Source organism: Cardiocondyla obscurior, linkage group LG14, assembly GCF_019399895.1.
Source record: "Cardiocondyla obscurior isolate alpha-2009 linkage group LG14, Cobs3.1, whole genome shotgun sequence".
NCBI classification, from domain to species: Eukaryota; Metazoa; Arthropoda; class Insecta; order Hymenoptera; family Formicidae; genus Cardiocondyla; species Cardiocondyla obscurior.
The window spans coordinates 5,641,443-5,667,759 of NC_091877.1; the positions used below are offsets into that span (position 1 = coordinate 5,641,443).

The window sequence follows — 26,317 nt, forward strand, 5'->3', positions numbered from 1 at the left end:
TTCTTGATAATAATAGTTTAATTAAATAATGTATCTTACGACATTACTAGAGATTTATGTATCTTACAAAGTCATCACAAAAAGTATTTGCTACTTAAAGTACAAGTTGTTAATTTATACGATTTTGATATATTAATATCTATAAATTAGCACAATGTCGTCATTCTATGCAACAAATACATAGAAATTTGTTATATAGAATGATGATACTTGACATATGCTATGGCCGCCAGATCTTTGCAAAATTCCTCTGTGACTACAGCACTTTCGAATAGAATATTCTCCTTCTCCCTGAAACACAAATATCAAAATTAAAGAAGCAATCGATATATAATAAATATATATTATATAGAATATAAACTATATAGAATATAAAAAAGAATTATGCAAATAGTTCATAAAGTATTTTATTTTATGCTTTAATAAATTAAATATAACTCACTCTTCTTGAGAGCGGGTGCTTAACAATCTCTGCCTCGTTTCTGTTAGCATTAGCTTATTCTCTGGTGTCTTTGGTATTTCGTTAACGAGTTGTTTAATAACCTTCTGCAAACACAAAAACAAACTTTTTGTGCCGGGTATCAGAGGTAGTAAAGGATTGAGTAGAAATTCGTGCAGGTACGGATGCGGGAATAGCGCCAATCTGGAAATCAATCCTGTGACTTCTAAGTTGACTTCGTACGTCTGTTTCGGCATATTGCTGACTTTGTCGAACAACATAGTCAGAAACGGTCCCATGTAAAATCGACCCGAGCAATGATCGGCTTCTGGTCGTGAATCGGAACTTGCACAGTCGTCTACCATTACTGCTTCTAATGGCCATGCCATTAAAGCGCAGTCTGAAAGGACTGAAGTGTATTGTTGTTCCCAAGCTGGCATGTACTTCTCATAGTTGTTGACGTCTAAATCCGTTTGCAAATAGCGTGGCATCAACGACAAGAAACTGAAATAAAAATAATTATTAATTTGCATCATTTTCGTATTCTAGTTCTTTATGTAATTATCTGAAAACAAAAGTATCACATATTTTTAAACAATTAATATACATTTAATGGTAAAAAAGTATTTTAAATATTAATTAATTATTTACCAATTGATAACTCGGTGGATATTACTTGGTGCCAAAGTGCGACTGTGATTTTGCTCATAGGAAAGATCCAGAGATCCTTTCTTTTCTTTTTCTCTTTCATCTTCTTCATCGCTCCACGAAGCTATAACGCTATCGGCAGCGGTATTATCATAATATGCCCGTGTAGATAAATAAATTAACAAAAGACAATGTAATATATGTTCGTTTCTCTTATCAATGGCTTCTTCGAACAGTTTCAATGTTTCTACTGTGAGATCATTACTGTCCGTAAAACAGTTCTCTATCAATCTGTGCAATACTGGCGAAGTCCACACGTTTGGTATTTCCAAATCTCTGTCTTGCCCAACCAACCAGTAACTTATCTCTGAAAAATTAAAGTTTTTAATATGTAGAATATACGAACGATTTGTAATTTCATAAATTTCAATGAAAAGCGAATTAAAAACTTAAAGTATAAAAATCTGTATAGTTATAAAAATTAAAATTAGATTTTAATTAAATTTTGCGGACTTTTCAAAAATTGTATGTTAGATAATTTTAAAATTATCGCACACCTGTACATAATATGGAAGATGTCGTTTCTTTCAAGCACTTAGCGACAAGGGCTGTGATAAGTACGACGTGATGATCGGCCAGCGCGGGTGTCACTATTCTCTCAAAGAATATTACTCGAATGGTTCTCGCCAACATCTCGGCGAGTTCTATTTGAGCTTCCCTGATCAACTGGTTGCAGTAGTCGTACCACATAAAAAATGCTGCTACTTGTCGGCAACCGGGAAATTTCTTTTCCTGCGTCCATAGTGGCGAATCCAGGCCCCACGTAACGTCCACGTTGTAGATATCCAAATGATCCACATGCGCCGGGATAGCGTTAAATAGAGTCTCCAAACGTGTCGCAACTATCGTTGGTAATTCGCTCCTAGTCACCGTTTGTGCGAACGAAGGATCATCCAAAGATGCTAGGACCATTATTCCCTCGCATGCTCGTATTCTTACGGTATTATCCTAAAAAATAAGAAAAGAAATTAATTACTATACATATAATACATGTCATGGTTACAATTAACTAATTGACTATTAATTTTTAATAATAAAGACTGCGTTCTTTACCGCACTATTTAAGTAGCTCATCAGTGCGTCCAATAAGAGACATTTAGACTTTTCCGGTGTTTTTTGCGATTTTAAACTCTGATCATCCCTAGCAACATAATTTGCGTCATCGTAAACATTACAATCGGCATTTAATCGTAGGTCTCGCAAGTTTTGTAAATGTTGATCAATTTTATTCCCCGTAGAGTTTTCTTCGCTTTTCTCTTCCCATTGCCCGTTACTTTTCGCGTCTAATGAGGGCGAATTGCAAACGGACTTTTGAGCCAAAGGACTCGACGAAATGCTCTCGTCTCTTGAGGATACAGACTCGTTTGATCTCCTGGATAATTGTCCAGGATCTGACGCGGTCGCTTTGAAAACATGACTAGAACGTGGCAATCTCCGGCGTTCTTTATCGAAGAGATTTGGGCTAATTAACGTGATCGCTTGAGTGTCCAAAGGCTCGAACAAGGGATTGGAATTATTTCTTTTCCTAGTCGGGATATATGTCACCCTTTGTATCTCTGTCCTTTCGTTCTCTTTCTTGGCAGGATTGTTGACTGCTTGTACGACTGGGGCATCATTAATAATGTTGGTCACATGAGGATATTTGCACACCAGGAAGCAGATTGTTAGCAAAAACTGTACCTACAAATAAATTAAACATCTGTAGCAAATATTCATAAATCATTAAACTAATTTAAAACATATTTCAACATTTTTTTTTCTTAAAAATTAATTTTTTCATTAACTTTTTCAATAATAACGATAAAGAGTGTTGAAACGAATTTTTATAATTGTTTTCTAAAATATTAAGTAATATATTCATATGCATTTATTTATAAAATAATTTTTTAGCAAAGCTTTTCTACTTCAAAAGTAAAGTAAGCTTCGCAGGGACAACGTTCATACAAAATGTGCAACTGCAGCAGCAACAGTTTTGCTGTAACAGCGAAAAAGAAATCTACATAAGTATACAACTTGAAATTTTGCTTTTAATTCTTTTAGTGGCGTGATATCGAATCCGAGCGAGGCTAAACGAAATCAACCGAGCCGTTTACTCAAAGTGCAAACCTAACTCGTGTTTTCACCTTGATTTTCGCGAGACGAAAGTGATCAAATCATTCAAAAACCTTCATGCACAGAATCTCGCGAGAACTTGCGTAACCATTTTAAAACCTAAGCCACGGTAAGGTTTTTGTATTGTTGAAACTCTTATGCTCTTAATTCTTACACTTTACCGCTAAAATTTGTCTATAATAACCTTAAAAAAGCATCCATTAAAAAAATATGAGAATATGCCATTATTTAATTGTCGCGCGGTGTGCGTCCTGGCGAAGAACCGAGGACGACCGAAGAGGCTCGGGGTCGGCCGACAGGGCATTCGAAGCCTACCGTTTCACGGCGACGGACGTGCGGTCACCGCTGTGCGACTTTTCCGGCACAAAACGGGCAATCCGAAGACGTTGCGACTTCGATATTATCCGCGAGATTCTGTTCCCGTCGCCGGGCGTTATCAAGAAAGTTTGATCGAGTCGTGTGTTCAGCGTGTGTCATAAATACTTGCTTCAAAATCGTCACTGAAAATCTTGAGTATTCATCTGCGTGAGAAGCAAGGAGCGTGAAGTTAGCTTTCTTTTCGGCATTCGACTGTTCGTTGAACGCGAAAATTTTCAGTGCCGCGAGTGTCGCGAGTGTCGCGAGTTGTTAATAATTGGAAGGGATTACGAGTGAATGTTTCGTTGTGGAAAGTGTGTGCGAGTCCGTTGCATTTTTGGATTACACGCAGCGACGAGGATTCGTCTTTCAACGAGGAGGACAAGGACGGACAAAACCAGGACGAGATTCAGCGGATTCAGTAAGCGGGTCGCCTCGAATTAAGTGAGTAAACGAATCAACTTTTTTAAATCGGTCTTCAGGTCTCTGCGACGTTAGATCTTTCGTTTCGACGATTCTTAGGAAATTTTCTAGACACTTGATACAATCGTAATAAAACCGTGGTTCCATTGTTAACCGTACCTCTTCTGTTTCGATTGGCGATGGTGGGTTTCCGTTACAGAGTGCCACTAGTCGTTGTATTGGCGTGTAAATGGACGCGTGATGTAGCAAAGGGTACTTTGACCTGCCCAAAAGTTTTCTTAAAAAGGCAAGGCAGATCGTTCGCATGCCAGGTGGTGTCTCTGCGCTGGCTAAGGTCGCCAAAAGATCCAAAAGCTTGTGTTGTAAAAGATACTCGAGACATGGCCCTGGTTCATTCTCTTCCTTCTCTTCCTGCAGTAAGATATCCAACAATACGTCCAAATGTCGCGGTATGCTGGTATTTTGCACAGGCACCTTACAGTCGGTTAGATGGCTCACATAGAAGTTCATTAATTGTTTCCAATGGTAGGTGAAGTCTTGCAGCGGTGTCGCCGGCGGTGCTATCTAGAAATATATAGATAAATATTTTAAAACGCGACTTGACAATTGATTTTAGGGAATAAATCAATCAACATTTTTTAAAGTACAGAAAACATTATGGGAAAACAGTTCCCAAGATTCATATGTTAACTGAAAGATAAATTCTATATCATTTAAAAGCTACATTAAGAATTATTTATTATTAATTATTTAGAAGAATAAAAAAAATTATGTAGATATGATAAGCATCAAGAACACAGTGGCACTTAATTTATAATTACCAATACATAATATTTCAACTTTGTTTTGAGCTGCCTTTGCTGTTGTCAAAACAACAAATTACAGGTTATACTTGAGCTTTCTATTAAACCATATGTAAACATTAAAAGATTAGGTAATCAGAAAGTTACAACCACACAACCCAAAGAATAAGCCGAGGCATAGAAAATTACAGTAACCAGTTAGCTTTGAAAAGAAATAATCTATTCGTTCGAATTCAAATTAACGTCGTCTGTGGACCGTCGACCACACATGCCTCGATAACTTAAAGCTGCGGAGAAGTATCACGGTACAATTGACCTGGTAAACACTCCCTTCCGCGTCAGTTTACCGTGTCCGATAAAGTCGAGAAGGTCGCAAAGATCGCGTCGAACCCAGAACGCGGCTCGTATCGGGTTTTTCTCTTATCGCGCAAGGGAATTTAATTAACGTGTTTGTTATCGCCGAACGCAAGGACGAAGCCGAGAATTGCGCGTCGTCCTCGTCGCTACCGCCGTTCGTCACTCACCACGTCAATGGCATTCTTTAGGGCGATCTGAATGCCGCTGATCATGTTAACTCGCTTGCGTGGAATATGCTCGCACAACCCTCGCTCTCATCCGCGGCGTACTCGCGTAACGTTTCCGCATAAGAGAGCCGTCCAATTGCACTTCATCGCGCGGTCGAACGTATTTTTCCTCGACTTGACGACCGACTCTCCGCGACTTTGACGTATCTCCCTTCTCCACCACGGGTCTGGACGATCGAAGGTGCGTTAGGTGGCGATACTGGGTGCACGTGCGCGCCAGAACGAGGTGTACTCTGATAACAAATGATAAACGCGAACCCTCGTGGTACGTACCGAATGCGCTAGTGCAGGAATCTCTATTTACCAAAGTCGCAAGGTTTTTGAAATAAATCTAAGCCTAGGCTTTTTTTTTTTGTTATAATTAAAAAAAAGAAAAGTATAAAGTTGTCTTATATTAGGAAAGCAAAAAATATTTATACGAACTTTGGCCCTTTTTCAGAAGATATGCTTGAATAAAATTATTTATTTATATGCAAATAATTTGACGGTAATGAAAGGAATGCCTATTTATTTGTACGATTATTTATTCTCAACAGCAATGTGTACGTAACATAACGTCAATAATGTTCTAAATGTAAAAAAGTCACTAGTTCGTTTAATATCGATGTACGCGTGCACTCATTCACTCACACTCGCTTTGCCTCTCTTTTCTGCTGCCATAAATAATTTCTAGTGACGTATCACGGTAGTATAAGAATACTTCTCGCAAAATATGAATCGTTGTTACACATTTTATTTCCTATTAAAGTTTCCGCTATTTTTTTTTCTTTTTCCCTTTTTTTTCTAAGAAAGGAAACTTGTCAAATATTGATCTCTTTAAAGATTTTTTATTTAGTAATTGATTAATACAAATTTGGTATTATTATTTATTAATTATGTTTATTAAAATCGAGAAAGATAAATGTTAAGTGAGAAAATTATTTGCATTTTATTTTGCAGTTTATATAAATTTGATTAACTTTTAACTTTAATTGTACTTAAATATGAGAACTCACCGACTTGAGTGCTCGCAGTCGTCGCAGCATGGCAACGAAATAGCTCGCGAAATTTACAAGACTTGTTAGGTATCTGAAAATTTTGAAATGTACACGGTGTCGTTGAAAACAAGTGCGCTAAAAAACCAGTGCCATTTGTGTGCCTTATCATTTATCTCATTAGGCCTTATCGCGATAAATGATAAGGAAACAGACTCGATTAATAACCAACGAGATTCTTCGAATGCGATATCTTGCATACGATTGCCAGATACACGTAATAACTTAACGATATACTATACAAGGCGTAAAGAAATAAAAAATACCTAATATAAAATACAATAAATATTTATTTTCGGTAAAACTTTTGTGATAATTTCAAATTTTTTAACGTTTAAGTTTTTTTTATTTTTTAAATACGTTTTTTCTTTTGCATTTTTGCAACTATCTTTCGAAATAAAATTCTTTTTAAATTATTCAAATATAGTCAAAGCGACGATACGACTTATGTTTTACATGTTCTTTTTTTCGTAAAATTTATTTTCTTACACCAATTAAAACTTTTAATGACTATAAAATCAGCTAAAATATAATTAATTGAACAATATTCGAACGTCGATGGAAAACATTGCTTATTTTCGGATCTCTCAATTCCTCGACATTTCTGACAATCCATCACTACAATCTATTCATCATTGATTTAATTCGTTTATATTCATCGACATTTTTATTAACAATCAACAATTGACAACGCGATCATTCGACATTTCTTCTCGCCAATTCGGTACATCCGGCAATTTTCTTATTATTATGTTTTTCTCGTTTTTATTCAAATATATATATATATATCTAATGCTCTCTCACTATAATTTTTCCCTTGCACAATTGTGGGATAATCAATCATTCATGTTAACGAATCGATATGCGAATTATTAACGAATTACGCTAATTAGCGATCGTCGTGCTGGACCGCCAATGTAGGGAGGATGCCTATATCCTTGATGTTCTTACAGGAACATTAGCTAGTAGTCGACGTTCTCTAATCCGCTAAGTTATTGTATTTGTGCTCTATGTACAAGAAGTATTCATTGCGCATTTTCCTTTTAAATTTATTTCTTGTAAACTGCACTCTTCATACATTTTGAAACAAGGCAGGTAACATACGTACTAATGCACGTTACTTAAAATTTTTATATACTTATATAAAAAATGGATCCGTAATCTAGTCTTCAACGTTTGACTACATCTATGAATACGTTTTTCTAACTAAGGCTTTTTAAAGAGCCTTAGAAAAAGAATCTTAAACGATCTTAGAAGAAGGAAGAGGAGCGTAAAAAGTGCAGCCGAAATAAACGCAAGATTTCCAATTTCTTTCCCATACTCGATTCTTCTCATCCGTTCGTTCATTCATTCATTCATATCAGTTCTCTCATACTATCGATCGATTTTATAGTACATGTAATTGAATTGCAGTTAGCTCGCTACCGATAACCGCGTCTTCACCGCCTCTGCGACGCCACCGCGGCGACCAATGCGGCACCGCGACCGCTCCCATCCTCCGAAAGCATTAAATCAAACTGTAACAAACAAGTCAATGGAATTAGTAAGAAATATATATGACTCTGTACGTCGTGCAGGGTTCTCTTTCGCTCGTTATCTCAGTCAAAAAGTTTCGTACGAGATAACGAACGTTTTCCTTAAATAGATTCCATTATATACACTCTCGATTAGCTTCTAGTTAAAAATTTTGTATTTCAATTTTGCCTCGCTTTAGAATGAGTTTCATATAAGATAAAAAGCACCAGTTATACTCGTTATATTTCTCATTTTTTTTCATCTCGTTCTCACCTTGTAAGGTTGGAGCTCGCTGATTTTCGCCACCATGAGATTGTGGAAGTGCGGGTGGAACCGGTACACTGATCCGTCGACACCCACCGTCACGTTGTTCTCTCCCATTTTATTCAGCAATGCGGCTGCCCCCGCGCTCACTAGATGCGCCGCTCTCCTCGATACTACCGAGCATACATATCTCACGTTCTCGCAATCCTGGTCGCTTACATTTCGCATTCCCAACTCTGCCAACACCTCTCGACAATTCGTGTACCTTCCCTTTGGATCGCTAAAGTACAGATACGATTATTTAGTCGTTAACTTCTTTGAATTTCCTGTTTAATCCTCGGTCATGGAATATAATTTCAAGTATACGTGAATAAAATTAATCGGTGCTTACTTTTCAATCTCGGAAACATATTTCGTGAAGAACTTGCCACGCTTTTTGAGATCTGGAGGGCATTTGCCACCGAAGAGAAGACCCTCTTTCACCAACTTTTCAAGCACCAGCCTCGCCAGTTCACCCATGTACATTCCCGAGATCATTTTCTCAAACAGCTGCTTGGTAGGATTGATAGAGTTATCATCTATGGCACGATCAAATTCAGTTGTCACAAAGTCTAACGTATTGTTCTCGCCAAACGCGCCCCATTCCGTGTTGATGAGCATGTCAGGCTTATCCTTGGAGTAATTGCTTGGAATGGCACATTCTACGTTCTTTGTTTTCTCAACGTAACAGGCGTTGCTTCCGGTACCTACAATTGCAACATAATTTTATACTAATTTGAAGAAAGGTACAAATTAACATATAATGCATTTAGTAAATTAATTTAAAAATAAGAAAAAGCCTTAGAGATCAAATTTGCACTGAAATTTATATGAAACTTTTTTGAAAAAAAGAAAAGAAATATGTACATACCGACAATTAAGCCAATTCGACAGTTTCGATTCTTCCAAGCGCATGACATTAAAGTACCGGTAGTATCATTTAGGATCGCACACACATCAATTTTGACATCCTGCGAAAAAAAAAAAAAAATTAGAACATTACTCCTTATTTTTTTTATTTTTTTTTATTTTTTTTTATAAATATTAATATTTTTAAATGTCTCTTATAATAATCAGAAAAAAATTAAAAAGTTACATTCAAAAAAGTCCTGCTCTTTACATATCATTATTCACGTTTTATTACAAGCAGCATTTGCTTTATAACGCCGTACTTACTTTTCTCTTGTTGATCGCGTTCTCGAGGAGGGCAACGACATCCTCCCCGATCACGCCGCTACAATCGAAGCCCTTGGTCCACCTCACCAGGTGGCCCTGTGTCAACCCATATTGAGTCAGAGGGAAACTGAAAGTGAAACCTAATGGTAACACCTCGTTCTGCAAGTTTAGATCCTTCACAAACAGTGCCAAACATTGAGCGATGTGATCGAATAGCTGAGTACCGGTTCCGAGCATCAAGCTTTGGGGTATCGCATAAATCTTGCTTTTCATGTCGAAATTCTGGCCGTCAAGGGTAATTAGTAAAACTCTGAAATTTGTCCCACCTAGATCCAGCGCCAGGAAGTTGCCCTTCTCTAGAAAGAGAGAATAAAAATCGTTTAATCGGGTAGGATAATTATTCAATTCCTCAACATTTTTCCAAGCGCAAAGATGACGTGACTAATTATAATTTAATATTTCTCTGTGTCTCCTCCTTCCTCATAATTTTAAATTTTCTCAATAAGCTTAAATAAATCTCGGTACGATAATTCTTTTTTCACACTCCACTCTAACGTAGGAAACTTTTCAGTAATCCGAGTTAAGTTCTATTTGCGGTCATTGCCGTGCTTTTTCATTTACCGGTGCCGTTCGGGAGGTCTTGCACGTAGGTGGTGAAGCACTTGATGATCGCCTCGTCATGGGTCTCCCTCGATAAGCCTCTGTTGATCTCGTTGGTGAGCCTTTCCATGAGCAACCGAAGCTGGTCGTCCGAGAGGACGAGGTCCTTGCAGGCATCTCGTATCTGCGGGCAGAGTAGCAAACGATTAAGCTCGCTATCGATCCACGCGGCAGTGTTATTGGGTGACTTTGAGTCGTCCTCAGGCACCACGCGCGTCGCGCAACGCGGCCGCCGAACGTGGGTATTGCATAACGCTCTCGCTCTTACTCTGATGCGCATATTACATCGAAAAACTCTCCTCGAACGCTCGCTCTTTTCCTATTGATCTCGACGTCGAACATCGCCGGGAAGATCGACTCTCTAACTTATCTCAATTGCGTTTTCCACGAATTTAAGAGTTACGATTACGAATTGAACGTTCCTTCCCTCCCTCCCCTCGCGATTGTATTTAACTGCATATTAATTGCATTTATAGAGAATATAATGATCAATTTAGTTCTTGGGCAAGGAAAAAATCCCGTGTCTCTGTAGGAAAAATTTTCTTAATGGTTTTTGATAATTTGACGTTCTTCAAGCGAAGCTAGGAGCCCAGGGTAATGTCTGAGTGACGTCAAAACGGCTTTTAAGTAATGAATTAAGCATCGATGATGGTATTATAATGTCATTGTGAGCTCAACGTTTTACCCGAGTTCTTTATATATTCCTCATTGTTTTCCAAAAGTTTCGAGTCTCAATACTTGCAGGGAAAACCAAAAAGACGGAAAAAACTTAATCTAGAATATATTTGAATGTAATTTAATTTGAGAGCAAACAGTTTTTATTTATTTTTTTTTTATTTTAATTTTTACTTTTTTTTCTTTTATGTTAGAACAATGAGAAATTCGTTAATGAGTGTGTATCTCGTGCTCTGAAGCGTTAATTAAACAAATTAGAAGACGGAGGTGAGGGACAGCTCGTTTAGACGGTGCAGTTTCTCGTATCGTTTCGTTATCATTTGCTAATTCAATGGCGTATCCGGTGTGTCGTAAAAATAGACATTATATCTAATTGAGCGGACGGTGGGCACTCTAAACGTCACAGAAAGGCATCGTATTTCCCGCCAATTTTGTACGTTTCTTCTCCCACTGGGAGCGTAATGAAACATCGATTTCTGACGTCACTGACACACCCGCCCGCCGACCAATAGAATCCATCATGAATGGGTAACATAGTAGAACATACGATAGCACGGCATCGCATGCAAAAGTATATACGTGGGTTAAATGCACGTGGCGGAGCATATCGGAAGTTCAGTTTCACAATCCATTTTTTTTCTTTACCATTAATCAAGTCATTTACAATTCATCGTACGATACACACGCGCACACACACACATGCGCGCGTACGCCGCTCTGACGAAATTAGAATCCGTGATTGCAGTACGAATATGCAAAACAATTCGGTAATTTACCATTACAAATGTTAAATGTATATATATATAAATATATATATGTATAATATATAAATTTTAACAATGCATAGGTAACGTATCTCCACGGTACGTATATTTCATTAATTTATAATTATGTGACCATAAATTAATAAGATATCATTGAATGTACTTCCGTGTTATTCATCATTCCGTGTTATCACTATAAGATTCGATTGAATCATCTCGAATGTACAAGATTATATACATATATATATATACTGTGTGTGTACATACACAATTAAAGACGTTGCAGAGAGTAAAGTACAATCGTCTTAATGACGTATCTATGCTCAACGGTCAGAGTATCTCTCCGTAACGCCAGTTTGAATTCTCACTTGCCATTTAGTCTCGTTTACGTAGCTAATCGCGTGATTCAACTACTTTCAAAGCGGCTTGCAAAAGAAAAAAAAAAAAAAAAAAAAAAAGACGAAAGAAATAAATGATCCGCGTCGAAACGAACTGTCTTACGTCGATCGCAAGCTCGTCCAACATTATTGATACTCGCAACTACATATTAACCCTTAACTGCATTCCATTCTTATCTTCCAGCCTATCTAGCCCAATTCCGCTATCTATCTCTCACTTCGTTTACGCGTTATGTAATTATTCCTTGACGCTTTTCCCTGGAAATAAACAGTCGCGCCGATCGAAAAGAGGAAAAAAAAAAATAAAAGAAACAATGTATCGGTTTAGCTTTTACTTTTACACGTCTCTTTCTGATTAAATTGCACTCTATCAGAATTTAAGCTAATTACGTTCCGTGATATCGCAATTTCGTAACGTGAAGTTTATGGTCTTCAGTCTTTCAATTAATAATCTCTGTGTACTTGTTACGTCATAGCCGCTCTAAATTATTCGTCTATTTCCTTATGATTCGCAAACACGCGTTACAGTATAATATTTGAGGCGATTCTCAACGAACACGATTAAACGTCTCGGTTATTGTTATTACGCTGTTGACACCGTTATCATTGAAATTTAGGAAAGTCGTTTCACGCGTTTAGATCAATTCGATCACGCGGCATACCTTGGGACACGCTTGATTCTAATTTGCCGGCAAATCTATTTTTATTCTCGTCAAGCTTTTATTATTTAGATTTTTATATTCGCTGTTTATGTAGAAAATTATAAAATGCAATAATAAATTTATTGTACAACAAATTGAAAATGGAAAAGAATATAGGAAACTTTGAAACTACATTGCTCTAACATAGCGCAGTTCGAGTTAGCCATTTAATTTTTAATTGTCTCAATTAAACTTAATTTCTCAAGTCATTTCTGACCCCAGAAGTATCTAATTATTCGTTTTGTCCGTTTTGAAGTGTAAATAGTGAAAAGAATTCGACTTTAGAGCAAGGTTTAATAAAACTTTATTAATTTTTTTAATAATAAAATGTACTATGTCATTAATCATCGTTCGATTTCTTATCGTTCCTTTAAAACTCGTTTCTCGTTTTCATATTTCATTGGGAACTGGTTGTTTCTTTTTATATATATCTCTAATATTGCTAATACTTAATAAATTGTGCAATCAAATTTGGAAAAAAAATTGATTTATCATTCAACATAATCATAAATACATATAAACAATTTTGTTATTACTATTAAATTTTTATTCGAAGATTCTTGAAATGTTTTTTTTTCAATTTAACATTTAAATGCTTCTTTTTTTTTTTTTTTTTGTATTAATCATATTTTTAATTATAATTTTGTTATCGCGATAAAATCGTGAATTATTGGTTCGTACCTTTCTAAAAATTACTTTTCAATTAAAGCGTTTAAATTTTGTCGAGGTTAATAACCTGCACTTTTAAATACTGTTTTTATCTTTAGTTCTTGCCTTTTAATCCATTTTAATGTATACGCAATTAATCAAGAGATTACTTTTTCCCATAACCATAAATATTCCCTGCTTTCTTTTTTTCTTCTATTTTTTTGTTTTTTTCTACCTTTCAATGTTCTTTTCAACCTTGCTTTCTAACCTTGGCTCCAATTTTGCAGTCTATCTTGCCCTCGATATCTATAATCTTTTTTTTATATACTCAAACAATGTCTAATAAATTAAATTAAAAGAGAAAAAAAATCAAATTTAAAACTACGTCTGGTTCGAACGGCACGGAAATATAGAGACCCTAAGCAAACTAGTAATACAACGTTATGCTGGTTATGATGAAACACCTGCGGTCATAGGACACGTCAACATTTTTGTCACCTTCATTTCTACTAACCGACTTGACTGTTACTTTTAATTTTACCGGGCTCCCCCTAAATGTCTTTCGACGCAAGGGTAACGTAACGTCGCACGGCGGACGCCGTACGCAGATACACGGCTGGACACGTTTTGCCCTTCGAACCCTTCCCGGCTAACCACTGTTCGATCACTCGCTCACCTCCTGCTTGATCAAGTCACTGCATGATAACGTGGACGTCTTCATGGCCCTCCCAACCTCGCACTCGGTAGCACAGCCCTCGAGCAGCTTCGTGATTGCCGACTTGAATGATCAGCGATAAGAAAAGAAAACGTAAATCGCGAACGTCGAGATCGATCTAGTATTTTCTCCACGCGTTCGACGTAGTCGATGTGGTCAACGGACTTGGCCCAACGAGGAACTGGAGGTTTCGATTTTCGAGCGAGTATCAGAGTGACGAGATATCCCTTGGAACTTTGTATCACGACTGGATAGAACGACGGCGCCTGGTCGTTCGTTCGTTCCCAACAGAACGATTCAGGCGGGAGGGAACGGAACCTGGGTACATAGTGGGGCTAAAGGAGGCCATGGAGGAGGCAATGGTACCAGTGATGAACTCGTTTCTTTCCTTCACCCGTTTTATCTGCCTAGCTATCAAAAACTTGTCATTTTTCTGCGAAGAAATTCAACATATCCTAGTACGATGTTCACTCATTAGCTCTCCGAGATTCGATTTTACGACGCTCATAAAGTGTCACAATTTTACGACACTCATAACGTATAGATAAACTCTTGCTCGATTGCCACTTCGATTCTTTATTCTGCTCTCTTTTTTTTTTTTTTTTTTTTTTCTTCTCAATTATCTTCAGATTACTACATTTTATTTTACGTTAGGATCGGTTGTTCCTACTTCCTAGGAAACTTACCTATCGATTGTACATGTGGTCTATCTTGATTTATTTAGCGTGAAGGGTAAAGGTAGATATATTATTACCTAATAGATAAATGCACCTGAAAGTTGAAACAACCTACCCTTAGTGTTGCACGTATCTCACGTTTTTCAATATACCTTACAGAAAATTGTGTAATTAACGCGTATAATTAATTAATAATTTTCTTTTTTTTTCCCCTACGAGTTAAGAATTTTTAATTAATTTATAATAAAAAGTATTTACTTGAATTAAAGTCTTTAATATTTTTATTTAGATTTCAGTCGTATGACAATTTCTTTGTACATCGCAGAAAGAGGAAATCTCCCAATTTCTCTCACAAATAAGCCGGCACTGTGGCAAATCGGTTAGTGGTGGAAAACGTGTGTGGGGTGATACGGTAGCGAGCGAAAGAGGGGTGATTTTCCCCTCGCGTACATTCGCTGTTAAGGTGGAGGCTCGTCCTCAAGGGCAAATGGATCAAATGTTTCCTGAAACGGGTATTTCCCGTAGTTATCGCTATCTCAGTCGTGCTTGACCAACCGATACTTAATTATATTTTTATTAATTATTTAAATATAACGTAGGTATATGTATGTACATTTCCATCTTTCGCCTTTAACCCCAGACGCGATCGCCCACACCCCACGGAAAATTATTTTGACGAGCTCGCGATGATTAGAATATTAATTTTGCTGTCGAATATCGATCGGTGAAATGTCACGGTTGAATTTTGAGTAGCATTATATGTAATTCAGAGGAGAAAGCTGGTCGAATCAATTGTACAGAAAGATTTAGGTTCATCCGTCATTTTTAGAAGCGAAAAAAAATATATTCGCAAACAAGTTTGAGCTGATCCCCTCGCAGGTGGCAGGGACATCTTAATTGCTAGTCAATCAATTAATACTGCAGAATTTATCGAATTGATTGCATCACATTGTGATGAAATCTATGCTCTAGACGGAGTATTTAAAGGGTGATGCAACGTTCTAGTGGGTTTGAACGTGTGGGAGAGAAACGCGTCCCGATTGGTCGACCGCGAGGGCTCGCCCGTTCAATCCTTCGCCGATGACGTCACTTAGTTTCCTTTAAAGAGAAAATGTACCGCTGTTACACGCAAATTAATTTCGCTTGAATCACAATTTCTGTACATTTTTTATCGGGAACTTTTTAAATTAATTCTTTCAACGAATCTCTTTCTTCTCTTTACGATTGATTTTCCCTTAAACGTGAAAGACAGACGATTAAATTGCATGATATTAAAAATATATTAATTGTAGGGTCGCACTTTGTAATTTTGATTTTTCAATTTCTGTTTTTATTTTGATAAATTAAGTACCGTATGATTCAGTCATTAGAAATCTGCAACGTATGTTAATTGAGTGTTATGTTATCTGCTAAAGAGATTACCTCATGTCAAGACATTGATTGTGAAAAACCTGGTGTGTCTGAATTGTTAATAAACATAAACCGGACTGATAAAGCCACAATCGATAAGATAACGTTAGCTTACTTGTTATTGATGCAATTCAATTTCGACATTTTTCTTATCCCGTTGTGGAGTAACAGATACTGGACAAATATGATCAAAAGTGCTATTTTTTTATGCGCATATAAATGCAGAGAGTACAAAGATAATCGTAGAAGAAAAAAAGAAAAAAGAAACAATCAAAAAATTATTTTAACAATTACATGTAATTCTATTTGATTTTCTATTCATCTTTTCGTGAAAAGATAATTTTTTTAAGTACAGTTTTCTCTCTCAATAGTTAATACGAAATTAACTGTCCGGGGGTGTAATTTTTTTGATAAGTTATTTAATTACAATATTTACTTCCTTTTTGTTGAATTATATCCCGATATCTCTCGCAAGATCTTGCTAACAATTTCCGTTCGCGTTTATCAGTCCAGGTTAATTGCGATTGATTCTATTGAACCTTTATCTTTTTGATTATTTAGTTCTCGGAAAGATGAATGTTTGAAAAGTGTCTATGAGATCGAAATCAATCTCCCATAATAGTAATGGATAAAAGAGGAATAACGGGATTGTCATTGTAACGTGATGCGTTGCGCGTGTTTGCATTCTACTCGCGAGAAAACTAGCGAATCATTAGTATTCACATCGAGGGCAAATAAATTTTTAATGACGCAAATACGCGGGCGTAAGACGAAGTCCTTTTTAGAAAGAGTTCCGGGGCATATTATTCTCTTCTCTTTTTAATCATACATGTTACGACACACAACCGAAGAAACCAGACATCCCGTTTTAGCGAGAAAGATCGGAGAGAGTGATTTCTTGTCCGAGCAAAATCCGGTTTTGCGTACAAACATTGATCGAGTAGACTTTTTTTTTTTTTCTCTCGGTGATTAGCGTCTGGCATTGATGACCCCGCCAGACTGTAATTAATAAATCGATCTTATCAAAAGTTCCGCGGATATTGAACGACGCTTTGTCATATTGTCCATCCGCTGGATTTGCCTATCTTGTTGACGGATTTTCCGTACGCCTAGATAAAAGCCGAAACGTCGTTTGCGTGAAAGATGAGTTTCACACAGAAAAATTACATCTTTTCCCTCTCGCATTTATCGACGATCAAAGTCCACCGTTCTTCGATAAGATTGACTGAAATCTGCAGTATTTCGTTAGAGTCGTCATAATTCTTCGAGATTGCGTGTCATAATGCACTCACAACGTAGGAGAGCAAGAAAAATAATAATCGCTCCCAATATTTTTTTCGCTGAATTATTGTTTCTAGATGGAGCGGAGAAATCACGATTAATGTCCGCTACGCCGGCGATTACATTCGTTATACATTTGAAAAACGTATCGAAAATTATGTCCAGTGGTTCTGGCCAATATTTTAAGCAACGTCCTCTCTCCTTTCTTCCCTCTATCTTTGCCGCGGAGAAAAATGCGTACGTTTCAACGTCCACGTACACGCCGGAGAGACGATTCTAAGAACAACTGCGTCTTTAAAATCAAGTTTGAGTTTCAAGCGTCTCGGTTATTGCCCTTGAGAACGATAGCAATTCGACTCGAGGACTCGCTGACGCTATTTTTTATTTTAATTAAATTTTTTTTAATTATTTATTTCTTAAAATAAAAAAATGCATTTTCTTATCGCACGTTTTTATATCACATTTTACTTTGAGCTCGTGAAAAAATAAAATGTCACGCGAGTTTCCTAATTATTTCTCGCGCTTCTGCAAATTCTATCGCGAACCTCAGCAGCCGCGGTGTTTTTCGCGGAAAAAAAAAAAAAAAAAAAAAAAAACAAACGATTAATTTTGCTAAAGAAACGTATAGCTTCGCGCACGCGATACTTGGTTATCGCGAGACACTTGCGAGAACGTACCGTAAAACTTTTAGAACTTCGCATTTTATATGCAACGACCCAATACTTTAGATAACAGCCTCGAGTTACTTAGCCTTGTAATCGAGTGCGTCGTACCTAGCGCGACAAGAGCATGTCTTATTGTATATGATCGATGTAAATGGAGGCAGATAGGATTTAGAGTCGCGTGAAACAGGATCGTCGCGATGTTACGTAATAGCAATGCATGATGTTGTTACAGTCATTACTTTTCTATGCGACGTGCACAGTAATATAATACACGGTATATGACGACCGACAGTCGATGGCAGGTAATTACAGCGTTATATTAAAGCCCAGTTAGTTACACGAACGTGTAATAATTAATTAAAAAAAAAAAAGAAAGAAAAAAGAAACAATCTTACCGCGTTTCCGATTAAAGGAAAGAAAAGTGATATAAAATTCATTTGACCGATAGACGTTTTTATATCTTCTAATAGTTATTTTTTAAAACGTTTTGCTTTGTGTATTGAAACGCATTATTAAAATATAAAGACAGTTATAAATAAAAACTACTGCTGCGAATTTGCAATCTTTGTAAAAAGAAATTTCGAATTTTTTTTTAAGAACATAAAGATTCTGAGTCATCAAAATTCTGAAAAATTCAAGTTTCTTTTGGAAGCGAAAAGAAAAAAACTGTGACATAATGCCGTTACACTACGACGGAACAAGAATTCTTTTCATATCTTAAAAAAACTCTTCAAGAAATGAGATAACATTTGTGCAGCGCGTTATTAATATTCAACGTTAGTGACGTCACGCGAGTACGTCAAACGTGCTATTATTATTTAGCAGCGTATTGACTGCTCGGGTCAATGGGGTTTTTTTTTTATCAATGGCGATTGAACGCTATAACACCATGAGTATTTCACGAACACGCAAAACACGCGTGTCGTCATTAATTAGCGTCATAAGTAATCTTAGTAATATTTATCGAAATGCGTTTGGTGACAAAACAGAACGAAAGGAAGAGAATAGCTTACGCGCACAGTTCTCGTCTTTCACAATACAGCACAATTTTTTTCTTAGTAAGTCACTATCATATTTCTCAGAAAATATGAGAGTTTAGATATCTCAATTAGAGTTTTCGTTGCGTTTCAAGTATCTATTACAAAAATTTAATACGAGATCAACTGAGACTTGGGACGTAATTTTTAAATGCTTGAATCGGTTTTTTAATTGTAAATTTATCATCCAATTAAATCAATAATCGAGCCATTTTTTTTTTATAAAGCACATAATTAGTTGAAACAATTAATTATGTTTTTATATTTTAATATCTTTTTTCTTTCTCAATTTTTTTTGTTTTTATCAAACTAAAGTGATTCTAAAATCTATTTCTGTATTAATTAGATGTAAATAAATTTAGTATAATATAAAAAGATTGAATTGCCTGTTTAGACACTTCCGGGGTGCACATTTCCGCTTCGTTGTTTTTGCAACAAGGTCTCCGAATGAGTACTGTGACTGGCTGGAATTATTGTGCCAAGATTGTGCTATCGAGTTGATAATTTCTTACATAAGCAAATGTATCTCTAATAAGAAAATTCTATACATTTCCAAATGTAAATTTTTTAATTTATATTTATCATTATACACATTTATTTCTCTTTAATATATTTAATATTAATATTAGCAATTATGAAAATTACCAAGTTTGTTCCGGGTACGTAGTCGTGTTCCATTTTGCGAATAACACACACACTCTTTCTTTCTCTCTTTCTCTCTCTCCACGAAATTAAATAATTCTTAAGAAAGGTCAAAAATGAAATATTATATGATGACATGTGGGCATCAGTGACATGCGCTGAAAGCGTATCGTTATTTTCAAAATAATTGCTCACAGAAATCGACAATCGAAACAAATAAAAAACGAAAGAAGAGAACATAAAAATTTTAAATAGTTCAAAGTTGCTGCCGAAAGTTCGATTAATAATAATTAATAAGACAATAGAACAATTAATAATACAATTGATAAGACTGACAATTTAACGATGTAACTATACTTTTCTTTCTTCGTTTAAATTAAAATGATAATACTTTGTAGGATACAGTTGTGCGGCAGAAATTAAAAAAATATTTACGGGTCATTGGAGCTCGAAACGTTTTTTCCCTCGATTGAATTTCTGTGCGAAAGAAACGTGCAAGTTATATTTTTACCTCGTCTGTCGGACTAAGACCCGCATCTGGATCTCGAAAAGACGTTTCCGAAGCTCTCGTAGCATCGTTCTCGTGTATCCGAATCTCGGACATCTCCTTTTTGCTGTAGCACTTGCATAGCCTGCTAAACAACGACTTGTTCTTCGTCTTCATCTCGCCAACTCACTTTGGCACTTGACCTTGACCTCGACCCTGACCTTAACTCTGAACCTGACCCCCAACCCTGATCTTTATCCCGCACCTTATCTATTAAATCGTCAATTCCGGGACTGGTCCTCACGAACAACCACTGCGTGATATCGACTGACCGTGCAGAATAGTAAGAGACATCTGATCCTTAACAAACTTGGACAAAATAATTTTATCCCACGTTTGCTGGCGCCATCTGAAGGTACTCGTCTTCCGAAATATTAACGCGCATGAGAATTGAAAATCGATCACCTAACGTCGTCCGAAACATGCAGCCTGGGATCCTCGTGGTTTCAATTTTTCCATGAAAAGAATTCGTGCGAGAAAGAGAAACAAAATGTAATCTTATATCAGCGGAGAAATAGTGACGCGCCGAGAGCGAGAAAGGGAGAGGAAGGAAAGGAGAGAATCTCAAGCGCAACCCTTATCAAGCCACGGTTAAAAACATACGCCTTCGTAAAGCATTTATATTCACCCAGGTACTCAGTTTTTACCGGATGAAAGAGCACATCTCTTTGAAAACACATTTTTTTAAAAGATATAGTTTGCTTCCTTTGAAAGCTGAAACGTCAGTCGTCCAGTTTCCGGGAAATGTTATTACAATAGCTTGAAAGAACCTGAACTAATAATCTTATCAATTCGTTTCGGAATTTTACCCCAAACATTATCTTTTAGGTCTTTGAATAGATTTTATTATTTCCAATATTATTTATATATATATATATATATATATATATATATATTTTTTTTTTTTTTTTGAGACAATTTATTAACAGTTATATCAACTTTTTTTAGGCCTTTCTTCTTTTCATCATTCGATCGTTTTTATCAGATAGACATTTCGATTGATACAATTTGCGTCAAATTCTTATCTTAACACTTGATCGAGAGACGTCGGCTTTACATAGACAGTTAAATATTATTATATGACGAATGGGATCGAGACTCCGGAGTTAGCGAGCTGATGATGTGGTTATTCAATTATTGTTAATTTATTAATTTGGTGTTTTATTTCTATGACCTATATATAATATCTTAATGTACGTAGGAAAATTAGCGTGCGATAGCGGTGCTTTTGAATCTATCTAGTTTAAACTTTGCAATGAATTTCCTACATATAATATAAAAATTTAAAGGCAAAAACTTCTATATACAAATGTGAGAAGCTTCTCGTACATTTTTTATTAATAGCTTCGCTGTTTTTACGTCTGACCGGGTCGTCACTTTGTCGCAGCCTCTTAACACGAAAATTAAACATCTCGAAAGACTTAGCGTTTATTTCAGAAGTGGAACGTTCGATACATTTTTACGCGCGTTAAAGAGATATTCGGCTTCTTAAAAGAAGGCGTTTCTCACATTTATGGAAAAGCTGCTCGCCGGCAGAAAAGTTCAAACTAGACCGAGCTAGTTTTGTATCGAAATAGGAAAAGATACAGATGTTACATATTGAAAACAAAACATCGTGTCTGAAAACAGTCTCATAAATTGCCGTATCTTTATGTCGCGCCAATAAAATAGGAAAACAGGAAACGTCAGCTTATTCAACGCTAGCCTTTTTTTTTTCTTCTTTTTTTTTTTGAAATCTTTTCTTTATCCCTTTTTTTGCTGAGCATTGATAACTGCAAGAAAATATTTGCTTTCGCAGGAGGATTTGATCTGGCAGATTTTCACAACCTAAGCCCTTCGTGTTCATCTCGGCTTTAATCGCGATGCGTGCAATGACGAGTCGCTATGCAGCCGCCTATATCGCGAGTAACAAAAATAAAAATGTTACATAAAATACTCGAGACCGTGAGGATAAAAATTTATAATAAACGACCAGAATATCCTTATAGACTATGGAGCTTGTTTTCTTCAGATAACGAAATCGAGCTCGACGATCTCCCTTCCGGGGATTGACTTTTCGGCGCAGACGGAAATCGCGATACGATCGTTGTAATTGCTTTAGATATAGATATCCCGTTTCACATAATAAAGTGTCGGATGTTTTCTCACGTCATAAATCACGTCAGGTTCACGTGCTTCTCGTTACGATAGGAACCGTTAAGGCTCGCGCGAGGCAATGTTAAGGGCAAATGAGTAAGTTTTAGCACAAAACTTGCGGTACTTACGCAACGGGGGTCAAGGGTGCCGAAAAGGGGGAGGGATCATCGACTCACCGATTGGTCAATGTGCTCCCATTTTTCCCCAACATAGTCCCAGATTTGTTCGGTTGTTGTTCGCGAAATAAGGGAGGAAACCGACACGAGAGCGCGGAATATAATAAACATTGGTCGGCAGTTGTAATCAGCGACGAGCAATAGCGGCACTCTCGGGATCACTGTGGGCTTATATCATTTGTAGCCTGTGTCGCGGCTGCAAATATAGATTGGTCTTCATATATATGCGTACGTGTCCGTTCGCCGTCGTGTGCGCGTAGGTATGCTTAGGTCGCGTGGAAGATTCGCGCGTATTTATTTTTAGCGCAGCCCAAAATGCGTCAAGATGTACCTCACGCGGCAGGTTCCTCTCGCACCTGTTTCGCTTTAATCGGATTAAGTTCCGAACTCCTCGCGATCGCGCCGACACGCGAAACCGGCGAGAAGGCGACGCGGGTATTAATAGAAGATTGATGAATATTAACGACAGATAAATCCGTAGACGCTCGCCCTGCAGTTCCGATCCGAAGATCGCGGCACTGTGACGCATGCATTCCAAAACTCAAACTCGCGAAGGAAACAAAGGTCTTAGTTCAGGAATGCAAGAGATCGTTTGAGAGATCGGCAGACCCGTGGCTCGGTAAACGGAGGACGGAAGTTTATCTTCGGTATACGCACTCATGAATATATTCCGAATTAATTCCCGGCCTTCGCAAAATTCGGGAGTCTGTAATATTTAGTTATCTCCTGAAATCTTTGCAATCAGTCAACACGAGCTATTCTCGTATTACAAGATGAATATTAAAAGGTATGCATATTTATGCATTCCTCGGCTTTAAGAAATAAACTTTTTACGGTGTTCTAACTCGTAGAATTTGCAACTAGATAATCCCGCAATTTTATTATAATACAAAAAGATTAATGATTTGCGTTTATACGGTGTTTGTGGACTCGACTGGTTTAAGAGCTCTCGATTTAAGACATTAAACGTTAATTTATTCCAAAACTCGTCGACAATTTAAATTTCTTTGAATATTTCATCGATTTTCATATATTTTCAACTGAATCGGAGTCGGTAATTATAGTTAAATATTCTTCAGATTGCAACTGTTAGATAAATATTTTTTTTATTATTTTAATTGAAGCTTTATTATTACTACAATCATTAAATGACTAAAAAAATTATTTGGAATTATTTGATCACGTCACTCGGTTGAGTTTGAATGTGACTGACTCTTGATCCTCTGAGCAGCAAGTAAGTCAGGATGGCCGAGCGGTCTAAGGCGCTGCGTTCAGGTCGCAGTCCACTTCTGTGGGCGTGGGTTCGAATCCCACTTCTGACAATCTTTTTTCTTTTATTTGCAGAATATTTAACATAATAATTTATATATAAAAATAATAAATTATGTGAGCATATATTTATATTAAATATACCCGGAATTTGTATTTACAGATTTTTTTTAACACATTTGTGCAACGATTGCACTTAATGTCGATTTGCGAATTACATTTTCTTCAATTTATTTTCCTTGCAACGTGCAAGCTATTGCACGCGTTCACCGGTCTAAGAAGACCGAAGAAGCCGAAAAGGTGCAGTCGGTGTTGGTTAAGTGGCACTAACGCACCGGGTATAGTCATTGCAAATGGCGTCAATTCATAAGAATATATTTCATGCACGTGATTTTGCGGATTCTCCTCTGCTAATTTAACTGATTTTGAGCAATTTTGGGATCACTTAGGACATCAGATCGAATAAACGAGTGTACACGAGCCGGAGATCCTCTTGAATTTTTTATTCGATAGTGAGTAATTAGAAATTTTTTAATTATCCGCGACAATTGCTAAGAGCAGTTAACAATCAACTTACTCCCTGTAAACAATGAAAAATTTAATTTATGCTCCCATCAATTTTTTCATTTCTAAACAGCTATTTTCGCCCCTTTTTGCAAGGAGTTGATTGTAATATAATTGTATTTGATTCTATATAAGATATAGATACACGACATTCAATCAGCAACAGATTAATTTATTTATTGAGATAGTATTGTAAGTACAATGTTTTCTCAAGCCTGTCGTTTACGGGATGGACAGTCAGGTGTGCGGAGATGGCAGACTGATAGACGTGATCGACGAGGGCTGGCGCAAGGAACGTTTACCTATCGACGACATCTCGACGCCAGTGGCTGAGTTGCCGGATCCTGAAAGCGACAACGGTGACTCTCACATGACGCTGAAGGAATTGGAGCAGAAGTGGAATAATCTGGCTTTAAGTACACTCAGCGACAGTCATCTACATTCTCCAACGCCACTACACAACTAAATTTTGTCATTACTTTCCTCAAACACAGAAAAATATATAAAATATAATTTTATTTCGATATTCTTTCGTCATTACGCCATAAAATGGAATTTCCAACCACTGGAGAACGCTGCTCAGTAGCAGATTGTAAATTGTTAGATTTCTTACCATTTGTATGCGAACATTGTCAAGCAACTTTCTGTAAAGAGCATTTCAACATGGTATCACACGAATGTTTAAAAACTGAGACTGCAAAATCAATTGGGGAGCAATCAGCAGGCTTTTTGTGTTCTAAAGAGTTATGCAAGGATACATCGCCAGTCGAGATGCCTTGTATTAAGTGTAAGCAGCATTTTTGCGTGACGCACAGACATCACGGATGCTTAGAATTGAGCGAGACGGAAAAAACACAAAAACTGAAAAAATGGCAGATACCAAAGAAACAATTTGCAGAAGCAAAAGCAAAAGTAGATCAACAAATCACAGACAGTTTGAGGAAATCCAAAAATACAGCATTGGCAAATAAAGTATTATTATATGTTACACATTAAATAAAAAGTATTTTAATGTAAAACAGATGTCTACATTTTTGTTTGTTTGCAGGTACAACTCATGCGTGTGAAATGTTCCGCGATTGGTCCTAAAAATGTACCGACGAGCGAGAGAAGTTACTTCTTTGTGCATTTGCCACTCGCGGTTAAAAATAAGCACATCGGCACATCGAAAGGCACTTACGTCAACATGCACTGGACAATTGGCAAATGTATAGATTCAATAGCGGACACCCTCAAAGTTCCCAATAATAACAATACAGCCACCACGAATAAATTAAAACTATTTCGTCACTCTACCGGAGATTTGATATGCAACGAAATGGATACGCCTTTGGCAAAATTATTTCAAGATTCTGTTGTTTTCGATGGGGAACGAGTTATTTTGGAATATTCTGATAATGTACCTGATAATGTAATAGATTCGTCTTTGTATAAAGTATAGATACTGTGTGGTGCTTTGTTGTAATGAAATTTTTTCAAATAACAATTAATTACGCAATTATTGGAAGAGTGTGATGATTTTTCTTTCACATACTTCTGATATAGTGGGTCTTTATATATTTCTGTCGGTGTTTTGACTTGTTAGCAACGATCAAAGAACACAACTCTTAGAATAATACTCGTTTATTACAAACTAGAAGGTTTTATATCAGTTTTACATTTATTCTTGACAAAGAGACATCTAAATGCATTAAAGAAATTATTTATACCAGATTATTGTCAGATTTGTTTAAAAGAAAAGAGCAATGATATTCTGACTTTGGCACTGGACGTTTCTTCTCTCATATACACAAGTTATGCTAATGTAACGATGAAGAAACATAAATTATTATTCAAATAAATGTGCGCTCATGATTTCGTAATACACATATGGCATTGCATACACTACATGTGAATAA

The 26,317-nt window shown here is 36.6% G+C and overlaps 4 protein-coding genes, 1 long non-coding RNA gene and 1 other non-coding gene across 8 annotated transcripts; 3 read left to right on the top strand and 3 right to left on the bottom strand.

Moving 5' to 3' along the window:
• On the bottom strand, positions 1-5,627 carry LOC139108021 (FHF complex subunit HOOK interacting protein 2A). Its single transcript, XM_070665996.1, has 7 exons — positions 5,367-5,627; positions 4,199-4,603; positions 2,201-2,827; positions 1,645-2,095; positions 1,091-1,454; positions 443-943; positions 1-291 (listed from the first exon to the last, which is right to left on the bottom strand). The coding sequence occupies exons 1-7, from the start codon at positions 5,409-5,411 to the stop codon at positions 192-194; spliced, it is 2,493 nt and encodes an 830-aa protein (XP_070522097.1). The 5' UTR covers positions 5,412-5,627; the 3' UTR covers positions 1-191.
• Positions 3,637-24,885, top strand: LOC139108054 (anaphase-promoting complex subunit 13). Of its 2 annotated transcripts, none has more exons than XM_070666060.1 (2): positions 3,637-4,060; positions 24,634-24,885. In XM_070666060.1, exon 2 carries the CDS (start codon positions 24,649-24,651, stop codon positions 24,883-24,885), a length of 237 nt encoding a protein of 78 aa, XP_070522161.1. In that variant the 5' UTR covers positions 3,637-4,060; positions 24,634-24,648. The 2 variants fall into 2 exon arrangements, with proteins under 2 accessions (XP_070522161.1, XP_070522160.1); XM_070666059.1 differs by lacking the exon at positions 3,637-4,060 and adding an exon at positions 24,164-24,367.
• On the bottom strand, positions 6,733-20,724 carry Hex-a (Hexokinase A). Of its 2 annotated transcripts, none has more exons than XM_070666013.1 (7): positions 20,239-20,724; positions 10,076-10,238; positions 9,455-9,810; positions 9,150-9,249; positions 8,631-8,985; positions 8,249-8,519; positions 6,733-7,977 (listed from the first exon to the last, which is right to left on the bottom strand). In XM_070666013.1, exons 1-7 carry the CDS (start codon positions 20,389-20,391, stop codon positions 7,900-7,902), a joined length of 1,476 nt encoding a protein of 491 aa, XP_070522114.1. In that variant the 5' UTR covers positions 20,392-20,724; the 3' UTR covers positions 6,733-7,899. The 2 variants fall into 2 exon arrangements, with proteins under 2 accessions (XP_070522114.1, XP_070522115.1); XM_070666014.1 differs by lacking the exon at positions 20,239-20,724 and adding an exon at positions 13,977-14,568.
• On the bottom strand, positions 17,957-20,232 carry LOC139108059 (uncharacterized). The gene is made up of 2 exons (XR_011546607.1): positions 19,731-20,232; positions 17,957-19,549 (listed from the first exon to the last, which is right to left on the bottom strand). It is a non-coding gene; the product is annotated as an uncharacterized lncRNA (long non-coding RNA).
• Trnal-cag (transfer RNA leucine (anticodon CAG)) lies at positions 23,825-23,908 on the top strand. Its single transcript has one exon. It is a non-coding gene; the product is annotated as a tRNA-Leu (tRNA).
• An 83-nt stretch (positions 24,886-24,968) lies between the features above and the next one.
• Positions 24,969-25,920, top strand: LOC139108048 (AN1-type zinc finger protein 1). The gene is made up of 2 exons (XM_070666046.1): positions 24,969-25,391; positions 25,468-25,920. Exons 1-2 carry the CDS (start codon positions 24,969-24,971, stop codon positions 25,858-25,860), a joined length of 816 nt encoding a protein of 271 aa, XP_070522147.1. The 3' UTR covers positions 25,861-25,920.
• Positions 25,921-26,317: the final 397 nt, after the last annotated feature.

Coding starts and splice junctions, on each gene's coding strand:
- LOC139108021 (XM_070665996.1), bottom strand. CDS start 5,411: ATGATCAGCGGCATTCAGATCGCCCTAAAGAATGCCATTGACGTG. Junction 4,604..5,366: donor TAAAGAATGCCATTGACGTG/GTGAGTGACGAA, acceptor ATATATTTCTAG/ATAGCACCGCCGGCGACACC. Junction 1,455..1,644: donor ATCTTCCATATTATGTACAG/GTGTGCGATAAT, acceptor TTAATTTTTCAG/AGATAAGTTACTGGTTGGTT.
- LOC139108048 (XM_070666046.1), top strand. CDS start 24,969: ATGGAATTTCCAACCACTGGAGAACGCTGCTCAGTAGCAGATTGTAAA. Junction 25,392..25,467: donor ATACAGCATTGGCAAATAAA/GTATTATTATAT, acceptor GTTTGTTTGCAG/GTACAACTCATGCGTGTGAA.
- Hex-a (XM_070666013.1), bottom strand. CDS start 20,391: ATGAAGACGAAGAACAAGTCGTTGTTTAGCAGGCTATGCAAGTGCTAC. Junction 10,239..20,238: donor GTCTTAGTCCGACAGACGAG/GTAAAAATATAA, acceptor CTCTGCCCGCAG/ATACGAGATGCCTGCAAGGA. Junction 8,986..9,149: donor TCGAATTGGCTTAATTGTCG/GTATGTACATAT, acceptor TTGCAATTGTAG/GTACCGGAAGCAACGCCTGT.
- LOC139108054 (XM_070666060.1), top strand. CDS start 24,649: ATGGACAGTCAGGTGTGCGGAGATGGCAGACTGATAGACGTGATCGAC.